The 21,571-nt window shown below is 37.9% G+C and overlaps 1 protein-coding gene across 1 annotated transcript in view; it reads right to left on the bottom strand.

Annotated features, from left to right (window-relative positions):
* The window catches only part of Scaper (S-phase cyclin A associated protein in the ER), a 308,858-nt gene that overhangs the window by 63,448 nt on the left and 223,839 nt on the right, over positions 1-21,571 (bottom strand). Inside the window, exon 24 of the mRNA XM_028781560.1 lies at positions 16,779-16,902. Coding sequence (XP_028637393.1) covers positions 16,779-16,902 — 124 coding nt within the window. The remainder of the gene's footprint in view (positions 1-16,778; positions 16,903-21,571) is intronic.

Genomic DNA, 21,571 nt, shown 5'->3' with positions numbered 1-21,571 from the left:
GAGCTGATCTTTGTGCAGAAGAGAAAGAGTTCTAGCTTAATTCCTCTCTATGTAGATATTCCAATTTGCCCAACACCATTTGTAGAAGAGGCTGTCTTTTGTTCAATGTGTTTTGGCATATGTCCAAAATCAAGTGGTCCTGTCTGTGTGGGTTTATAACTTGGTTTTCAGAGGCAGGTGGATTTCTGAGTTCAAGGCCAGCCTGGTCTACAGAGTGAGTTCCAGGACAACCAGGGCTATATAGAGAAACCCTGTCTCGAAAAACAAAACAAAACAAAACAAAACAAAACAAAACAAAACAAAACAAAACATAACTTGGTTTTTCTATTCCATTGATTTATGGGTCTTTTAAAAATTAAAAAAAATCCCACTTACTGTGTATAGCTGTGATGACTGTGTGGATGTAGTAGTGTGTGTGCCCTGGCACATGTGTGAACATCAGAAGACAACTTCAGGAGCTGGTTCTTATCTACTATCTTGTTTGAGGCAGGGTCTCTCCTCTTTTGGCCTCCCATCTCTTGGTAAAAGTAGCAGTTATAGAACCTCATATAATATGTGGCTTTTCACATGGGTCCCAGACAGAGCTGAGGCCATCAGGCTGGGTGGCAAGTGTTTCTCCCTGTGGACTCATGTCCCTGGCCCACTGTGGCAGTCTTTATGTCAGTGCCCTTTCTTTTGGTCACCTTGAAATCACGTTGGTGATACCTCTAGCATTGTTCTTGTTGCTCAAGATTCCTCTTTGCTGTTTCTGGGTCCTCCATGTTTTCATATGAATTTTAGGATTGTTTTTCTATTTCTGTGAAGAAACTCATTAGAATTTTGATGAGGGATTATACTGGATGTATAGATGGCTTCTGTTAATATAGCCATTTTTACCATAACAATTTTGCTGATTCAAAAGTATGAGAAGTCTTTCCAAATTCTACTTTTATCTTCAATTTCTTCAGCATTTAAAAATGTTCATTAAAGTATAAGTCTTTGACTTTCTTGGTTAGGCTTATTCCAAAGTCTTCTGAAAGCTACTGTGCGTGGGGTTTTCCTGATTTTGTTCTCAGCAAGTTTATTGTTGTCAGGTAGGAAAGCTAAGTGTTGCTGATTTTGTATCTAACTTCTTTACTTAAAGAGCTTATCGGATCTGAAAGTTCTCTGGTAGAATCATACACATATTCTTACTATAAAGTATACTCTTCCACTCAATATTATTTGATCTTAAAAATTCTGTTGTAATTTCACATAAGTTTAGGTACAGAAAAAAATCACAAAGCCAGGCAGTTGTAGTGCATGCCTTTAATCCCACCACTTGGGAGGCAGAAGCAGGTAGGTCTCTGAATGTATGACCAGCCTGATCTACAGATCGAGTTCCAGGGATACACAGAGAAACCCTGACTTGGAAAACCAAAACCAAAACCAAAACCAACCTCCTCCATAAAACAAAACAAAATTCACCACTACCAAACATTTGTCAACTTTATTTTTAGTGAAACAAAGGTGCAAAGGAGAAATTTTCCAAAGGATTTAGAAACTAATCAGGCCTTGCATTCTAGAAGTCCAGTCTCCCACCTTCCTAGTTGCCATAGCCCAACCCCTAACTGGATAGAGATTTCCTACTTTACCAGAGACCAGCCTGGGGTGGAAATTCCCTGCTCTATTAGAGACCTAGCAGATTGGGAGAAATGGAGATAGGAGAAGTAGGGGAAGGGTCTGAAAGAAGTGTGTTAAGAAACAAGAAGATAGATGAATTCTAGCTGGCTTGGCTTGCATGAATTTATCTCTTTATTCTTTATTTCATCTTGCATTCTGCTACACTATCAACACTGGGTACTTACCAAGATTCTTCTCAGATATCATGTTGTTGCTCTGTATCGTGGAGTTCCTGCAAGTGTTTAATCTGCAGGACTGGCCCCTTCATGCACTCTAGGAGTTCAACTATAAAGCAGATGTTGGAGTGGGCAAACTCAAAGCCCAGGATCTGGGCCTGAGAGTAATCTGAGCGGGTCAGCCTCCAGCTCTCTATTTCACCGAGGCAAGCTCTCCAGACCTGCCCCGGACAGGTTATTCAGTGACATAGCTAACAAGGGGCAGAGCCATCTCTCCAGTTTGCATGCCCTCAAGGCTCATCTATGTCCACACTATCAGGGACAGCTCCACTAGTGTGTGTGTGTGTGTGTGTGTGTGTGTGTGTGTGTGTGTGTGTGTGTGTGTGGTTTGTGGAGGCTCTCTCCCAAGTACTACAGCTGGTGAGGGGTAGGGTCAGCTCTCCTGCTCTCGAGCCCTCAGGACCAGCTCTTACAGAATGCCCAGGAGAGGGATGGAGCCAATTCTGCATAGCCCTCAGACATCAAGGCCCCAGGCAGCAGGGTGTGATGAACTACTCAGAAACAATCTTTTCTCATGATCCATTTAAGAATCAAGTATTTTCAAATAACTTAATTTCTAGTCGATATCTAAAGATATACCTACAATAGCCTAGTAAATGGCAAAAAGCTGATGTCATAGTAAAAACCACAAAATATAATGTGTTAGAAGTGTTAGAAGAGAAATGAGGTACAATAAGGAATACATCTATGCATGCTATATGAAATGCTGACTTGTATAGGCTAGCATATCTAATAAAGCCTCAACACAACTCCTAAAACAATGAAGAACAGCAAGGCAATAAACTGAAAGAAGTGTGTTAAGAAACAAGAAAATAGATGAATTCTAGCTGGCTTGGCTTGCATGAATTTATCTCTTTATTCTTTATTTCATCTTCCATTGTCATGGGTCTCATAAATGTTATGTAAACTCTTTACTCTGGAGATTATGTTCTTAACCTTTTATTCTTCATTTTCAGGTAATTATAAAATAGGAAGACATACAAAAACATACACATGGTCCTTCATTCCTTCTTACCTTTTTCTTTCTTTCTTTCTTTCTTCCTTCCTTTCTTCCTTCCTTCCTTCCTTCCTTCCTTCCTTTCTTTCCTTCCTTCCTCCCTCCCTCCCTCCCTTCCTCCCTTCCTTCCCCTTCCTTCTTCCCCTTCTTTCCTTCCTCCTTCCCTCCCTTCCTTTCTTCATACCCATCTTTCTGTTGTTTGCTCCTAATGGTTAGTTTATATAATACAGTGTAAAATCTGGGAATTGGTATTACTAGAGCACAATAAACATACATAATTATCTTAAAATACTACTCTGTAACAAGTAATATATGCTTTCTTTTTATTTTCATCTAGCAACTAATAACCTATTTTCATCTTTATGGAAAAATTTGCTTCAAGTGTTGCATAATGAAATAATTCAGTATGTGGCCGTTTGAGATTGTTTTTTGATTCAACAGGATACCAAGAGGTTGTGCATGAGTAGCTCACTAGTGTTTAATGAATAGTATACCAAACAATGTATTTACCAAAGCATAACAATTTTTCTTTAAAGGATATTTTGGTTCCTCTCATTTTGGAACAAAAAAATTAAACCACTTATATTTAATATAATTACTGATGTGTGAGAACTTATATTCATCACTTAATTATTTGTTCATTCTGAGTATGGTTTGTTCAGTTTATGGAGCCACTACATTTATATCTTTTAATAATTTTGGCCTCTGTTATTATTTCTTGGAGCACTTTTCAGTGTTAAATCTTTTTTTCTCCTTTGTGTCTGATGACATGAATGTTAGATCTGTTGTTACAGCCCTATCAGTCCTTGAGACTCAGTTCATTTTTTACGGTATATTTTCTTTGCTCTTCAAATTGAATAGCATTAGGTTGTTCTATTTTCAAATTCATGTTTTTATTCTCTATATTTTATTGTTAAGCCTATACACTGATTTTAAAATTTTGTTCACTGTGAGTTTTAGTTGTAGTGTTTCTTTTATTCTTCAGTTTTGCATTTCTTTGCTAAAACCATTTTCATTTGCTTACTCATATTAATAGTTGCATGGTTAAGTATTTTTATGGTAGTTGCCTTAAAATCTTTGTGTGAAAAAAGTAGCATCTATCAACTATCTTTTTCATTGTACCTTGGAAATTTGGGGTCCTCTTTAAATCTTGTATCTTAGAAAGCATTTTCCTAATACTATGCTGGGAGTGGGTCAAGAAGTACCATCTCATTACTGTCAGATGAGGGAGAAGGCCTAGGTATTTCATTGGCCTTCACTGACATTCAGGGTAGTAGTGAAGGTACCTTGTCATTATTAGTCAAGACAGGAATTTATATTAGTGCACAGAAAGAGCCTGTCATTTCCCTATAAGTTGTCTTCTCAGGTCAGAGACTGAGTTAGCTACCAAAGATATGATGTCACCTTCACTAGTATCTAACTTGGCCCCCACTGATGAATCCTGGAAAGAAGGAGGTAAATATGGTTCTTAATCCTTCATTTTTGAAAAAAAAAAGTATATCAGGAAGACACAGAGCAGATAGTGATTCCCAAAGGCCAGGGAGAAAAAGGTGACACTGGTTTCAAGGGAGAATTTACAGGATAATGAAACTGTTGTAGATGTAGACTATAATAGTTCCCTGGTAGGTAGACTTTTGTATCTGGCTTTCTAAGCCCAATGTTTTCAGGAACTTAGAATAATTCATCCATGTGTTTGTGTATATCATTATCTCATTCCTTTCTATTGGTAAGTCCATAGATCTATCATAATCTGTTTATAAATTTATCTGATAAATATATTGTTTAGCTTGCTTATTTATTTATTTATTTATTTATTTATTTATTTGACTGCTAGGATCATTCTTCAACAAGTGTTTGTAGAGAAATGCTTTAGTTTTTCTTAGATAAATAGCTAGGAGTGGGATTGCTGGGATGTAGCTATGTAAGTGCACATTTTTAAGAATCTTCCTCTGGCTTTCCTCTCAGAGGTTCCACTAGCATCTGCCTAAGACAAATGCAGATACTCACAGCCAACCATTGGACTGGCCCAGGGAACTCAATGGAAGAATTAGAGGAAGGACTGAAGGAGCAGAAGGGGATTCAAACTCCATAGGAAGAACAACAATAGCAACTAACTGGACCCCCCAGAGCTCCCAGGGACTAAACCACCAACCAAAGAGTATACATGAATGGGTTCATGGCTCCAGCTACATTTGTAGCAGAGGACTGCCTTATCTGGTATCAGTGGGAGGGGAGGCCCTGGGTCTTTGATGCCCCAGTATAGGAAGATGTTAGAGGAGTAAGGCAGGAGTGGATGGGTGAGGGAGCACCTTCATAGAGACCAAGGGAAGGGGGGGATAGGATGGGGTATTTTTTGGAGGGGAGACCATGATGAGGGACAACATTTGAAATGTAGATAAATAAAATAACCAATTAATAATAATAATAAAAAAATCTACAGAGTGAGTTCCAGGACAGCCAGGGCTACACAAGAGAAACCCTGCCTCAAAAAAAAAAAAACAACATCAAAAGAAAGAAAGAAAGAAAGAAAAAAAAAAAGAAAAGAAAAGAAAAAAGAAAAAAAAGAGAATCTTCCAAACTTAAAGCATGTTTCATTTTTTTGTTTGAAATACAGGGATCTGTTAAACTCAATTGCCAAGGTTTAAGAGAAAGCAAGTTGTCTTTAAAGGAACAGGAATGCTAGAGCATAGCTATGGTAAGACTTTCAATTTCAGCGGTCAGAGGTGTTAATGAGACCCAAAGTTGGTGATTTTCTCTCCAAACAGAGTGCTTTCACAGTGCAAATGAGCTGAGCTAGAGGAGAGCCAAGCAAAAAGAACACCTTTAGTCCATTCTCACATCTCATAAAGTCCCAGGAGGAACAGGAAGGGCAGAGAAACAGGACCTTAGCTGTGTGCACGAGCGCTTTTATGTCTACTCTTACTACTTGTCTTTCATTTATTAGGAAAACAAGGTTTACTGCTCTCTGCTCTGCTGTGTCTCCAGATGAACACCATGATGCTGGGCTGTGCACCTTCAGGAGGGCAGGCCGGGTCTATGTTATTACAAGGTTTTCATTTCTACCCACACTCCACAGCAGACTCACGTGTACTAGCCTCTTCTCCATTCCACTTACTTTCCCTGCCCTGACAGCACTGTTTTATCTTCCTGGTCTTTCTTTTATTCTTAGTCTTCTGTATTCTCTCACCTCTGCACTTCGCGAACATGTATACACATGGGCCTTCGTATAACTATTCATCTTCCTAGGTTCTTTGTCTTACTTCAGGTTTCTTTTCCTAGTTTTTCCTTCTGGATAGTAGCTACCCATTCTTCCATTCCCAGCTATGCTAGCTAAAGGGTAACTGAACTATCCTGACACTGCTGATGGCCTCTGACTTCGAGTTGTAGTCTCCATACAGCCAGACCAGCAACATCCTACCACAATACTCGGACATTACCATCTGGGTATTTAGATCGCCTATTTTTCTGACTGTGTGATGGTTAGGTTTTATTGTCAACTTGACACAACCTTGAATTACTAGACAAGAGGAAACCTCAACTGAAGAACTGCTTTAATCAGATTGGCCTATGCTTGCCTTCAGAGATCCACCTGCCTCTACCTCCCAAGTGCCTAAATTAAAGGTGTGTGCCACCACAGCAAGTTTGTATTTATATAAACTATATTTCTTTATATTTCAAACATATCTCATGTAGATAATAACTGAGTCACTCGTTTTATCCGTTTCAGCAGGTTTTGTCTTATAACGAGGGTAGACATTCATTTATATAACTAGTGTTACTTTAGGCCCACTGTTTAGGTTTAGGCCGACTGTTTCATTATTGCTTTGTTTTTCTTCTACTTTATTCTTTAGTTCTCCTTTCTGTTGACTTTTTGGATATGTTTTAGAAGCCAGTTTCAGTTTATTTGTTGAGCTCTAAGTTAACTTGCTTGTGGTTGCTCTAAAGTTATTACTATATACAATCTTATCTTTTTAACATATACTCTAAATTGATACTGTGCAGCTTTTTGTAAAATGTAGAATAATGGTGCTGGAGAGATGGCCCTAGCTGCTCTTCCAGAGGAACTGGGTTCAATCCCAGCATCCACACAGTTGCTCACAACTGTAACTTCAGTTCAGGAGATTCTAATCCCTCTTTTGGCCTCTGTAGGCACTGTATTCATGTGATACAGAGACATGCACGTATAAAAAAACAATCATACACATAAAAATAAAATGTAGATCTGTAGATTCTTCCTTAATCTTTATACCGTGTAGGATGATATGCACAGTATCACGTGCAGCACAAAACCTTGTAAGATAGTGCTGATAGTTTTGCTTTAAATTACATATTTTAAAAAATGCAAGTACTACAGACTTTCTGTACTTATTGATCTTCATGCTTTCCTGTAGATTTCTTGTCTTGTATGTGTGTGTGTGTGTATGTGCTGGGGCTTCACAAACAATGAGCTATAACACTAGCCTAATACAGTCTGCTGGCAACTACTCTTGTGATGTGTATATATATATATTTTAATATGAAAGTATTAAGAACATATAAATATAATGTATAAATTCACAAATTTCATTTTTACATTTATTTTTAAAACTTATTACAATCATTTGTATGCATATACATGTATATGGGGAGGGGAGCTGCACATACCACAGCATATGTGTGAAGGTCAGGAACAACTTGAAAGAGTTAGTTCTCTTCTTTCACCACATAGGTCCCAGGAATTGAATCCAGGTAGTCAGGCTTGGCACCAAGAACCTTCACCTATGACACTACCTTACTAGCCCTTACATTTATTTCTTAAGCATTATATTTGCAGATATATAAATCCAGGATGATATATGTCCCTTCAGCATGTTAAAGATGAATTTGCATCTCAGTTACACTAGTGATGGGTTATGGAACTCTGGTGAACATCTGATCTCACATATCTCCTATCTACCTTTTGACATCATTGCCATCTTTCTACAACAAATGAACTGAACCAGACCAGAAGCTGTGACAGTCTTTCCCTCTAGTTCTGCAATTCCCTTCCAATAAGACACAAAGCTAGGTGAACATAAACTGAGCTCATGTTTTGGTAAAGGAAAAGGTAAGGTATGAGACAACCTAAGCCACATGGTTAAGAGAGACAGAAACAAGACACAATTGGCACCAGGAAGAAGAGTACAGCTCCCTTCATTGCTGAAGTTTCTGTGCCCATGTAATTAACTATGGAGCCCTTGTTCTGCCTGCTCAGGATAAGGAGAACAATGTGGCAACCAGTGAACTCCAGGCCTTGCTGTTATAATGAAAATCAAACAGGCACCTGGATAGGTCTGCACATGGTTAAGTGAAAAACAATCCTCTGATCTAAGACTGCACTTATGTTTCCTTTGTTTGAATCCAGGGCTTTCCTGTCACCTGAAAAGCTCAACAACTTCTTTGGGTCAACAGTATTATATCAATTGTTTAAGCTTTGTACATCACTTTTCAATTAACAACCTCTTTAGCTCCTGAAAATACATACATATAATTTATCACGTTTTCTGAACATTTCAAAAGAAAAGATCACTATTAGTCAGAAACAAGACTGCTAATAAAATATTTAATTCATTCAAAACCACAACAAACTATCAAGAAATTATAAATCTTTTAATTAAATGATTATTATATCCAACTCAAGTGACAATATTAAACATGAAATCAAAGTCACAAAATTTTGCTGTTTCATTTGTGAACTCAATAAAGTAAAAACACGACTCAGATTAGGAGAAGTGTTGGACAAGAACTTAAGAGATCAAAGCCCAGGTCTCGATTATGCATGTATGTAGCTCTGTGACCTACTTCTCTACATTAACCTGCTCATTAGACTATTGAGCCTCTCAGTTCCTGTCCAACATCAAATATGCCTGTCAATCAACTGTTTACAGCACTGAGTAGCACCATCAGTGTTTCATTTAAGGGCATAAAATATATAACATAACATAAATTAATCCTCTTACTTAATCTCTTAAGAGATTAAGAGATGTCCAATACTTCTCCTAAACTGAGTCGTGTTCTTACTTTATTGAGTACACAAATGAAACAGCAAAATCTTGTGACTTTGATTTCATGTTTAATATTGTCACTTGAGTTGGATATAATAAAGAATCATTTAATTAATAGATCTTTAAGTATCTATTGTAATATTGTTGATTTATATGTTCATGATCATCTAAAATTTTTCCTCATTCATGACTGATGTTCTATGTAAACACACCTCATTTTTTTTGTTAAGATTTTGATAATTTTTGATACTTAATTCTGGAATCATGCAATATTTCTATTTTAATTGTTTGTGTTGTGATTTGAATGTGAAATATTCTTGATAGGCAGTTGGGTTTGAACATGTGGTCACCAGCTGGTAAAACTGTTTTGGGATGTTATAGAACATTTATGGTGGGCCTTGACACTTCTTGTCTATGATTTGCTTCCTGCCCCCATGGCTTCTCTACTGTGATAAGCTGTATTCCTTTAAACTGTAAGCCTAGATAAATCCTCCCCTGCTTATCAAGTATTTGGCTCCAGGTATTAATTTTACTTGGAACTAGCCATAATATCAAGATCCAGTCATGCTGTAGCCTTTTAAAGCTTAGTAATGTTTTTTTCTTTGTATGTATTTAAAAATGTACTCATCTGTTGATGGGCATGTGGGTTATTCCTAGCTATTGGCTTTGTGAATATACAATGAAGCTGACAATACAGGTATTTATTCAAGATTAATTCTTTTGAATAAATGCCCAAAAGCTACAATCATATGGTAGTTACATTTTTTAAAAAATCATTTTATTAGGGACATCTGTACTGTATCACCCTGCATTCCCAGTGGTATAGAAGGCTTCCAGTTTAGCCACATCCTAATCAGTAACTGCTATTTTCTGATTATAAAAGCAATTGTGGCTATCTTAACAGTGTGAAGTAATACATCATCGTGTTTTTGATATGAATTTCCTTGAGGATAGGTGATTTAAATAATTTTTGACATACCTGTTGTCTATTTTAATATATCTTCTTTTAAGGAATGTCTAGTTAAGCCCCTGATTTAAATTTGTAGCTCTTTGCTTGAGGGAGCTGTGGGATCTGTTGTGGAACTGCTACAGTAAAAGTTTTACTGCATTTATTATATTCTTTGCAGTGAGAATTTTGGTTTCTTTAAAAACCCAGTTATGTTATGTATGGTTTTTTTGTTTGTTTGTTTTGCTTGTTTTGCTTGTTTTTTGAGACAGGATTTCTCTGTGTAGCCCTGGCTGTCCTGGAACTCACTCTGTAGACCAGGCTGGCCTCGAACTCAGAAATCTGCCTGCCTCTGCCTCCCAAGTGCTGGGATTAAAGGCATGCGCCACCACAGCCCGGCGAATGTTTTTGTTTTAATCCTAGATGTAGGATAAAAAGCTGCTTCCCAGCAGGTGATTATGATTTTCCTTGTGAACTAGCAAGTGTGTGTGTCTGTGTGTGTGTGTCTCAGTAGCAGTTGGTTTAATTCTGGGGACTCTGGAGAGGATATAAATGGGAGAGCCCTGAGAGGGCCTGTGGCAGCAGCTGCTACCCCTGCTGCTAGTTCCAACTGATTCTTGCTGTTGTGTTTGCTGGATTGCTGAATTGCTAATCCTGGGTCGCTGGATAATTTAATTATGAAGACTGGACTTGCCCCTAGAAACCCTATGCCCCTAATCAGCAGAAAATAGTCTGAAGAGGTCTATGCCCTTATCATCAGGAAATAGCCTATAGAAGTCTATACTCCCTTTTCCCTCTAACCTTTCTTTCTTACCTAATGTTGGGTTGGAAGGGTGGTAGGTTGAAGAACCCAATAAAATAGCTAAATAATATGTCAACCTTTTTCTAAATATGCTTCATTCTTTTAAATGTTTTATCTTTGTTATTCTCATGGATGCAATAACCCTGCCATGTCTAAATGATACTGTTTCAGTGGTCATTCCAGCTCACTGGCTCATACAATCTTTCTGCTCCCTCTTTCTTGATGCTACATGAGATTTAGGGGTAGAGGTTATATTGTAATGTCTTGTATGGGTCTGGGCACTTGACCATCACTTATGGTTATGGTTTGGATCAGTTATGGTTCTCTGTAATAGCTTCTGTCTTCTGATAAAACCAGCTTCTTAGATGAGGTATGGGGGCTCCACTTATTCAGGCTTTTCATCTTATTTTTGAAACAGAGTCTCTCATTGAAACTGTGGCTGTTAATTAGCTAGACCAACTGGCTAACAAGCCCAATGAATACGCCTGCCTCTGTAAACCAGTGCTGAGTTTACACATGCAGCACTGCATCTGCCTTTCACATGGGTGTTAGGGCTCTGAACTCATGTCCTGATGCTAACACAGCAAGTTCTTTACCAATGGAGCCATTTACTAGCATGCTAATGACTTCTTTAAGCAAACTTCCGCCTCGTTTCCTCTTCTCTGTCTGGAACTTTCATAATGAACATACTGGATAGTCTGGAGGTACTCCAAAAGTCGTTTAAGATGTTCGCTGCTCTGTTGCTTTTAGCTTTTCTCACTAGATCATTTCAGATCACCTGATTTAAATTTGTAGTCCTTTCTTTGCTTGATGAAGCTTGGATCTATTGTGGAATCACCACAGCAAAATTTTCAGTGCATTTATTTTATCTGTCACTGTCTTAGTTAGGGTTTTACTGCTGTGAACAGAAACCATGACCATGGCATGTCTTATTATAAAGGACAACATTTAATTGGGGGTGACTTACAGGTTCAGAGGTTCAGTCCATTATCAAGGTGGGAGCATGGCAGCATCTAGGCAGGCATGGTGCAGGCAGAGCTGAGAGTTCTACAACTTCATCTGAAGGCTGCTAGCAGAATACTGACTTCCAGGCAGCTAGGAGGAGGGTCTTAAAGCCCATGCCCATAGTGACACACCTACTCCAACAGAGCCACACCTTCTAATAGTGCTACTTCCTGGGCCAAGCATATACAAATCATCATATTCACATATAAATTTGCTTGGTTCTTTTAAATATGTTTTATCTTAGTTGATACTTTCATTTTTTCATGCAATATCTTCTTGAGTTTATAAAAGCATCTTTATGACAGCTGTTTTTTCTTGTCAATCTCTGTACTTCTGTTTCCTTAGGACTTGTTAATAGATTTAGTTGGCTCTTTAGTTAAGCCACGTTTCTGTTTCTTTGTGCATTTTTGTAACCTTTGATGAACTTTGTGCACTTGATAAGAATGCTTCTTCTCTCAGACAAGCCTCCAAATGAAGACTCTCAAGAATAAACAGGCACAGAGAAGTTGACGCCCCAAAAATCTCCTTTGGAGGATATAAACTTCTGTGTCATGTGACTAGGCTTTTGGAATGAAAAGATACGCTTTTAAAATCAGGAAGATATAATCTCTGAATATTCTCTGGTTGTAAAGTATCCTAGTACACCTTGCTCTCTCTTGTTCTCAACAACATCCAAATTAGTTTGCTTCCTTTGAGACTGCAAAATAAGTGAGACAAACATAGTTCTTCAGCTTTCAGTGAAAGCTGGAACACTGGACTAATGGCTCCAGTCTTCTTTCTAGCTCAGCAGAACAGCTGAGAGTTGAGTGTCGTCTTCTGATCACAGCTCTAGGGCATCATGGGTTCTTTGGTGCTATAGCTCATTGTCTCTCTTGCTGTTTGGATTCAGCAGTCCCTACCCATCAGGCCATGCTGGTTCTTCCCAAGCATTTGGTATGGAAAGACACAAATCAGCCTGCTAGAAGTTCTGCCTCCACTTCTCTAACTCTGTCCTGGAAAAGCTGTGCGCCAACCCCTGGCATAGGGTTGTGGTAGCCTGACAAAGTGTAACTATGGGTAAAGTGAAAGAGATATTTTTACTTGCTTCACTTCAGTATGACTTTTTGGTTAGGCTGTATGGTGTGCTGTAACCTCTTACCTGGCCTCTGGAGTTCCCATTAGGGTATACTGGCCAGTATAGTGAGTTAGTGTCTCTGCTGGGGAATGAGATCTCAGACTTCTATTCTCCCATCTTGATTTTTGTCGCTGATCTTTTTATTGCCTTCCAGTATGTTTGTATAGATTCCTTAAGGAGACATATACCATTCTATGCGCTGGAACGAACTAGACTTAGAGAAGATGCTTAATTACATAATAAAGAAAACAATTCACTTTAATGTTCAACAATTCACTTCATACTTCACTGAAGATACTACATCAGTGTTAGCTTCCACTCTCAGGCAAAACTTGTCTTAATGAACTGGTTTTTGCAGAACTCCAAATATATATCCTAAAAATACTACTTTGCTTTAACACTGCAAGAAGTATTTATAGTGTTAAAAATGCTGATTTATATTTTTTTAAACTTATAAACCCCAAACTATAGAAACTTCATCCATATTCCAGGCATAGTCAAAGCCACCTTCTCAAAGTGCCCCAAGGGGCAATGGTTCTATCTCTCAGACAACTCAGAAGCACCGTTTTTCCTGAGCACTCAGAGTCTCTTATCTCGTCATTTCCTCTCTTCTCAACTGCAGGCTTCTAGGATAAGGACTTGTGCTAATAATTCTGTAAGTATGTCATGTGAACAGTACTAAAGAGGAATGAAACGTACAAGTGCCAGAGGAAACTCTAAGCAGTCAGAAGGTAGAAACTATCTTCTAAGGCATTGGGATTTATCAAGAACCAGGAAAGCTCAAGTGCTTGATAATTAAGTGTCTTATCAATTCTACCAACTCACAATTAGCTTCTTTTATCTATTTTTCTTTCACTCCTGAACCATGTGTTGGTGACTATGCTTTATCCCTTTTTAAGGAGTTTTAGTGATCCATATTTGAGTTATACATACACAAAAACCATTTACCAAGAAAGAAAAATGCTCTAAATTTCTAAAATTATTCCCAGAAACATAAAAGTCACCACAAACATCCATCCCAAACTAGGAAACACACCTTTCTCTCCTCACTGCTGCAAAACCAGTCACAGTACTGGACAACCAGCAGCTATAATATCACAGGCCTAAAAGTAACAGAAATAATCAGTATAAAGAGAGAGGGCTAAAATGTGTTTGACAAAACTGATGTTCCTGGATCTAAACTGAGGAAAATATACAGAATAAACACATGATGTGATGAAATCATTTACTGCGAAGTTAAAAGACTTTCTGAATGATCACAAGCAAGGGAATATTCAAAGGGAATAAGGTACATAAGATCTTGGCTGGTACTGAACGGGTGATAGCTATTCCAAGAAGCTTAGAGGCAGCTCATGTGTCCTTTGTGATGGACCAGGTAGAATTATTGTCTTCCTCCACAGTTTCACAGCTCTCTGCAAAGAATGGCAGCTCACCATTTTTATACGATAAATCTAAGTCTGTGATTCCCCTAATTCAAGTGAATTTTAATCTATGAATCTGATATATACAGGTGAATTGTTTGAGAGGGAATTTGCTTATACACATAGAGCCTGAGGCAGCCAAGGAGTTAGCCTGCTACCCACTGCCATGTTAAGCTTCTGCTACACAGAAGAGGATCTCTACAGGAATCTGACAATGTTGTCCTAAGACTTCTAGCTTTTAAAACTGTGAGAAAAAATTCCCCCCAAAACTCCCCAAAGCTACATATCTACAGTACTTTTGTCATAGCTGCCCAAGCTAAGACATCACCTATCTTATTTCCTATGCATGGATTTCCTAGAAGGTTGTGATCACCATCTTGTTTTAAATAGCATGGTAGAATCTTTTTCCGTAAGATATTTTGTTTCTTCCTTCACATTCCACATGCCATTCTATTCAGTTCCCTGTTCGATCTAAAGCTTTCTCTTCCAATATCAATAGAACAAATTCTTCCAAACAATTATAGTGTATAACTGAGGGAGAACATTGGGATTTAGTTTTTTTTCCTCATTGTTATTTCAAAACAATTTTAAATCAAAAAAATCCATTATAAAAATAGTAGACCCGGTTAACCCACTCTCCCCTACTATCAGTAAAACCACAGTATGCTTTCTGCAAGAGTTAAGATTGAGTCAATAAAATGAACTGCTTTACAAAATGTATTTAAATCTCCCAGTTTCCCCAGTAATCTCAATCTCCCTCCCTCCCTCCCTTTTCCTCCCTTCTACTCCCTGTCTGACTGATTCATAGTTTCATGCTATATTTAATGGCTGTACCTCCTTAGTCTCCTCATACAGTGGCACGTCTCACTCTATCTCTGCTTTCATAATACTGATACTGTTGAAAATTACCAGTCAGTTACAATGTGTAGGTGGTTCCTAAATTTAGATTTTACACTTCTGCATTTGACTCTGAGATTTTGACCTATGTAGCCTTAAAGTCAGACTCTCAGGGACTCCAGTTTATTTGTGATACAGGTAACGACGATGTTTTAAGACTATTCTGAAAATTAAATAATTAACTGAGGCAAAATATAAAATACTTGAGATAAAAGATATTAAGTCTTTTCACCTATTTTTAAAATTTTTTAAAGATTTATTTTTATTTGTTTTATGTACGCTTGTTATTGTCTTTAGACACAGCAGAAGAGACATTAGATCCCATTACAGATGGCTGTGAGCTAGCATGGTGGTTGCTAGGAATTGAACTCAGGACCTCTGAGGGCTCTTAACTGCTGAGCCATCTCTCTAGGCCCTTGGAAAGACTTTTAACTAAAATATCATCCCCATGATTTAGGAACTTATTTTGTAAAAAGAACCATGTACAATTTAGCCTTGGATTCATACACATTGCCCTCACTGTAAATAACAAGTGTTAGCATCTGTGGCGGTGCTAGTCTGCATCTTTGCTTGGTTTTCCACATTGGTCTAATTCTTGCTAGTATGTTTGCATTTAAGGCTTCAATGTCACCTTATGAGTTTTAGCTTGTGATCAGTAATCAGTACAGATTAATTTATTTACTCATACATTCATTCAACGACTTACCATATCTACTTTTCTCTGTTAGGATATTGGGTACAGTAATAAGCTACTTATTGTCTTCATGGATTTGGTGGGAAAACAGATAAATAATTTTTACAATTCAATATAACCAGGTCTATGAGATGTGATGCCTAGGATTACATAAAAAGCATTCTTAAACCTGGGATTGGGAAAACAGCTTCAGGGTTTCATGCAGAAGATGCTCTCGGGTGTAAATTCCGGCTGCAGAATGCAGAGGAAGGAAGGAAGGAGCCATGGCATGGCGTTTAAGGAGAGCTATTAGAACACAGGGAGTAGAGGCAAGTTGGCTCTGGGAAATCTCTCGTGTTGTAAACCTGCAACACCAATACCTGAGGGGCTTAGAAACTTCATCAGGAAACTTCTGGTCCCAGGGCTCCAAAGACTGCAGGTGACAGACCTAAACCTTTAGCTATTACACCTAGCTTACCCCATTTAACATCTGTGAACAGAGGTAAAATTTAAGGTGACAACTGGTTGCTTGTTCAAATCATAAATAAGCTTTCCCTTTTTGACAAAGGCATTTCCTAAATTTTAAGTGTAAATGGCTAAAAAAAAAAAAATACCCTTTTAAAATAGGCCCTTTGACACATGGTGGTGGGAGGCTCTGAGGTTCTCAGTTTTCTCTTTCTGACACCCATTCCTGTGGCTGTAGAGGTTTGACATTGGGTTCACCTGATTCCAGAGCCAAGTTTAACGTGTAAATCTGTGTTCTTCACAAGTTATTGCTTGTGAAGCAAAAACCTACCTATTGCTCATTAAATATTAGAATTTAGGAGGCTCTGACACAAAATATTCAAATAACTGAGAGATTTCACTTTTAGTTCCTATTGTGTGTTTGTAACCACCTTCATATCCCTCGCCCCTCCTCCCACTTTTAATCTAGACAGTAAATAGGCTGGATTCTTAGTTCTGGCCACAGAACTATTTCTCAAACCTTAACAGCTCCTAATTTAAGGCACTAATATTACATACCGTCAATTGGTGTATCAGGAGATCCATTAAGAAGGTAATCTTGTTACTAAACAGAACATCAGTGCAGTTTTCTGAACAGTTACTGCAGGTGAGGTTGTAAACATTGATTGCATTGCAGAGAGACCTAACAGGAAGGAAAACACCATTTGTAAAACCCAGCGACTCTTCTCCCAACAGTTTAAAATATATAACATCAGTGATACAGAAGGAACAGGCATGACATGGAAACTAGTCTAGAAAACCAAGCCAAACCTAATTAGGTACAGGTCCATCACCTAGACATAAACAGTTACGTCCATAGCTAATGAATGCTATGCCCATTATTACCTAACAGTTCTTACTAGGAATGTCTACTAGTTACAGCACAGACAATGCAAACAATTTCCCAGCTTCTCTGATAATGTTAAGAGCAGACATCAACCAGGAATCTTCACCTTTTAAATAACCTAGAAAAAAAGACTGCTAAGTTGCCTGTTGTCAGATCAGCTGGTCCAGGACAAGGCAGCTGATAGAACAGTATGGAGAAACTGGAGATATTTTCTGAAAAGAGAGACCTACTCTGCTTGAAGGCAGTATGAATATGGATCTGGTCCTAGGCAGAGGAAGACTTCTTTCTTAGAGGGTCCAAACTGGCCATGACCCAAAATAATCTAAAGAAAAACTAGCCAAAAAGAAAAAGGTTTTCTCTAGGACACACACACACACACACACAACCATGATATTAATTGTTCAAAGAAATTTTACAGCAATAAGCTCGATGTATAGGGGACTCTCCTGAGTGTTTTGAAGCCTGGGCTTAATGTAATGCATGTATAATCAACGTTTATCTACTCTGGCTTGTCTGACTGAATTTCTTGCTTAGTTCTTCACACCAACCTTCTGAGAGAGAGAGAGTTCTTAATCTTATGGGAGCTCCAAAAACCTTGGTAATAAAAAATTTCAATCCCTGGAAAGCAAACTGGGGCTCAGAGGGAGCCACTGACAATGTCTTTACGTCAGTGATGACCCTGAACTAGGGCAGATACCTCCAGAGCTGATAGTCCTCTGGATACCTGGACAGAGGAGATAATAGGGCCAGTGCTAAGCTGGTCTCTGGAATTCTTCAAGGTCTCACCAAATGAAACTAACATAGCAGTCAATCAAACAGTACTAATGTTACTGCTTTGCCCACTACCAATCATATTAGAGGTTATCTAACCCTTCTAGAAAATTCCCCCATCCCTGAATAAAAGAAGGCATGTGAGCTCCTCTAGTCATAACTATTTTGGTGAATGGTTGACCCCTGCACACTGGTAATTTTGCAGAATAAATGCTCTTTGCTTTTATATACTATTTGAGTCTGGGGTCTTCCTTCGTGGACCCTAACACTTCCTAATGCTGCAACCCTTTCAATACAGTTTCTAATGTGGTGGTGAGTCCCCCCCACCACAATAAAATTATTTTTGTTGCTAATTTATAACTGAAATTTTGCTACTGTTATGAATCGTGGTATACATAACTAATTTGCAGGATGGTGTTGGGTGACCCCTGTGAAAGAGTCCTTTGGACCCTAAAGGGGTTGCAACAAACAGGTTGAGAACAGTTGTTGAGACAACATTTAATTGTGACCTGTCAATCAACAGCATCAACATTACCTGCGAACTTTAAGAAATGCAAACTGCCAAGCTTCTCTGCATACCCAGTAATAGAAAAACTTGTGTCTTAAAAAAATTCTGCAGTCAGAAATGAGAACCACAGATCTTAGAAACATTATGTGAGCATTCATTCATTCAATCATCCATTAATCATATAGTGAAGGTCCCTATGATATGCCATGCATTGTACAATGCACATAAGACAGGTAAATGTCCAGAGCTAACACTTTCCTAGGAAAAAAGAAGATGAGGAGAGCCCCTGCTATAATAATGTCTGATGCAGTTGACCTGACCACAGAGTTGATGGGTTTCTGGAAGTTGGTTACAGTTGAGCACGCTACGCCAGAGTAAAGCTACAGGAACCAGATACTTCTAGGGCAGAGTCCCAGTTTATCATTTAAGACATTAGCAAATTTATAATGTAGCATTTATGATCTATTTCACATGTTTAAAAACAAGATAATATTTAAGCTTTCTGTGATTGTCATGGGAATTAAATGAGATGATAAAGTACTTAGGGCACTGTTTAAATAGTAGGACTCATGATTACTAATGTGATTACTGTTACTTGATAACTAGAGTAAGATTGCATTTATTTTTTTCCTAAGTTTAAAACAGGTGTTTATGGTTAAAGATAATTATATTTGAGAAGGTGACATACAAAGAAATGGTAAAAAACTGTTATGAAAAAAATATAGTAATTCTAATGCTATTCTTCCCCTAGTGCTGTTAAGTATTTCTCCCTAACACTTAGCGTCTTCTATAACACTAGGTTTGGATTTTAAAAAAGAGAATCAAAATCTTACTGAGAAGCACAAAGCACAGAATAGAAAGCAAGAATTGTCCCTGGCTGAAGTGGAAGATGGAGGGCTCTCCCTTCTCAGAGAATCCTAAGGCTTCTTCCTTAGACACATTCTCTTGGAATGCAGGGGAAATTACTGCCCTAAGATCCAGCTAAAGTTTCACCTGGCAGGGTTTGAGTAGCTAAGAACAGTCACAGAGTATCAGCTGTGTGGGCTCCACCAGCAGAGGTCATCCTCAAGTGACCTCAGATGGACCAGTGCCCAGGGGTGTCTGCTATCACTGTTTTGGGAGGCAGTTTCAGAAATCTCCCAAGACTTTTCTGAGTCATGTTCTCTGTGCACTCCTTTCTAATAAAGAACAAACTCAAAAATGCATAATTTTAAAAATACCGAACCATGTCTTATCCTATAGATATACAAATTTAGCTTAACCAATCTCTACAGTGTCCGACTTTCAGTAGCATAAACTATGTTTTTTTGTGAGAAGTCTTTGTTGTAAACTTCTGGGAAAAAAGCTTCAGATGATTTAAACAGAAAAACTGACAGGCAGATTCTATACATAAAAGAATTTGGAGAATGCTTCTATGTCTGATACCCAAATCAAACACTACTGAACGGGCCTAAACAAGCAAAACAAATCCAGAATGTGACCAGGCATGATATGCCTCACCTTGAATGTGACTGTGGGCTTTACAAACAGTAGCTTCCAACTCTTAGACTAGAGTCTGGATACCCCTGCTTTATTCATTAGCTCCAGGGTAAGGGTCTGGCTATAGGCCTCAGTCACCTACCTGCACAGACACATGAAATCTGGGAGCAAATGCCTGTTTGCTTCTTTCATACTTGCTGGTTGTGATGAAAAAGGTAAAAGGAACTGAATGTTTTTAAGGTTTTCAAGCACACTGCCAAATTCAAACTGGCTTCCAGAAAAATAAATTATACCAATTTTTACTGTGAGAAAGGCACCTTCCCCACACTCCATGTTATGGCCAATATTGGCTACATCTTTATAAATTTGATAGCAAAATAAGTATGTTACTCCTTTTTTGTTTTTATTTTTTAAATAATCCTACAACATAACGTGTTTTGCTATGGTGTCTTTCCGTATGGTTGTTGTGCAAGCCTGTCCCCTGGCTGCATGCTTGCACTCTTGTACCCCTGCTGGTCAACGTCCTTTTTGCTCTCATGCAACACATGCTCTATCTCACACCCATGACACTGCTCCTCCTCATGGTCCCTTTCTAGCTTCAGGATTTATACACATTCACACATTTGTATTCATACATAAAGTCGGGATCCAAAAATCAAAGAATATGCAATATTTGTCTTTCTGAGTCTGGACTCTACTTAATATAACAATATCCATCAAGTTTGGGGCAATTTTAATATTTAATTTTTCTTGATGGTCTAATAAAATGCATAGTGTATATGTATTACATTTTCTTTGCCCATTTATCAGCTAATGAACATCTACGCTGATTTCCTTGTTTCTTGTTTTTTTGGTTTCTTTTTATGATTTAAAAGTACTTTCAAATTATATAATTAGGCAATTACTCAAGTGTATGTTTTCAAAGTTATCACTAAGTGATAATTTTACAGTTTTCATAATTAATTCTATCAGTTCATTGTAAATTTATTTTGGTGCGATCTATAAAACGGGAGTTTCAAGTTATTTTAACACTACTGAAGTGAGTAAGTACAATGTCCTTCATGTATTTGCAATGACACACATGGAGAATACATTTTCTAGTTTCTTTGTCTAACTGATAATTGTCTTTATGCTAATATTGTAGTGTGTATTATATTATGTAAGTTAATGGAAGGGTTAATTTAATATACTACAGATCTCTAAAAATTATTAAAGATCCTGTTAGAGTGCTGTGATGAACTGCAGGGCTTTAGAACTATATCTGAGATGCTTTTGCTATTTATGTCTTTATAGCCTTGATCTTTATTAGTATTTTGTGTTTTATTCAATCAATATTTTACAGCTTGTTATAAATTTTTGGTCAACAATTACGAAGCACAAAGAAATACACATATACAAAAGAGTGTAACTCCTTTTACTATCATCTGTGCTCGACAAGGACAATCTCTCCTCGGATAAAGGAGAATGAATGTGCATCTAAACGGCCTTATGCTCTCATCACTTGTTTAAGAAACTGTCCTAATGAGTGAGAAAGGGACAGGGAACAAAAACTCTCAGGGTGAGGAAAAACCTGGGTATGCAGTGAACTTACTTGAAAGACAATCTTTATTTGAAGAGCACCTGGTTTAGAGTGCACACTGCTCAGAACCCAGCTTGGGTGGTCTGTCCAGCAGCCCTCTCTGTAATTTTAAACGTGAATGACTTGAA

Source organism: Grammomys surdaster, unplaced genomic scaffold (genome assembly GCF_004785775.1).
Source record: "Grammomys surdaster isolate TR1022 unplaced genomic scaffold, NIH_TR_1.0 472, whole genome shotgun sequence".
Lineage (NCBI taxonomy): Eukaryota > Metazoa > Chordata > Mammalia > Rodentia > Muridae > Grammomys > Grammomys surdaster.
Note: the sequence above shows the minus strand (reverse complement) of the source record. Positions and strands in the feature narration are given on the sequence as shown.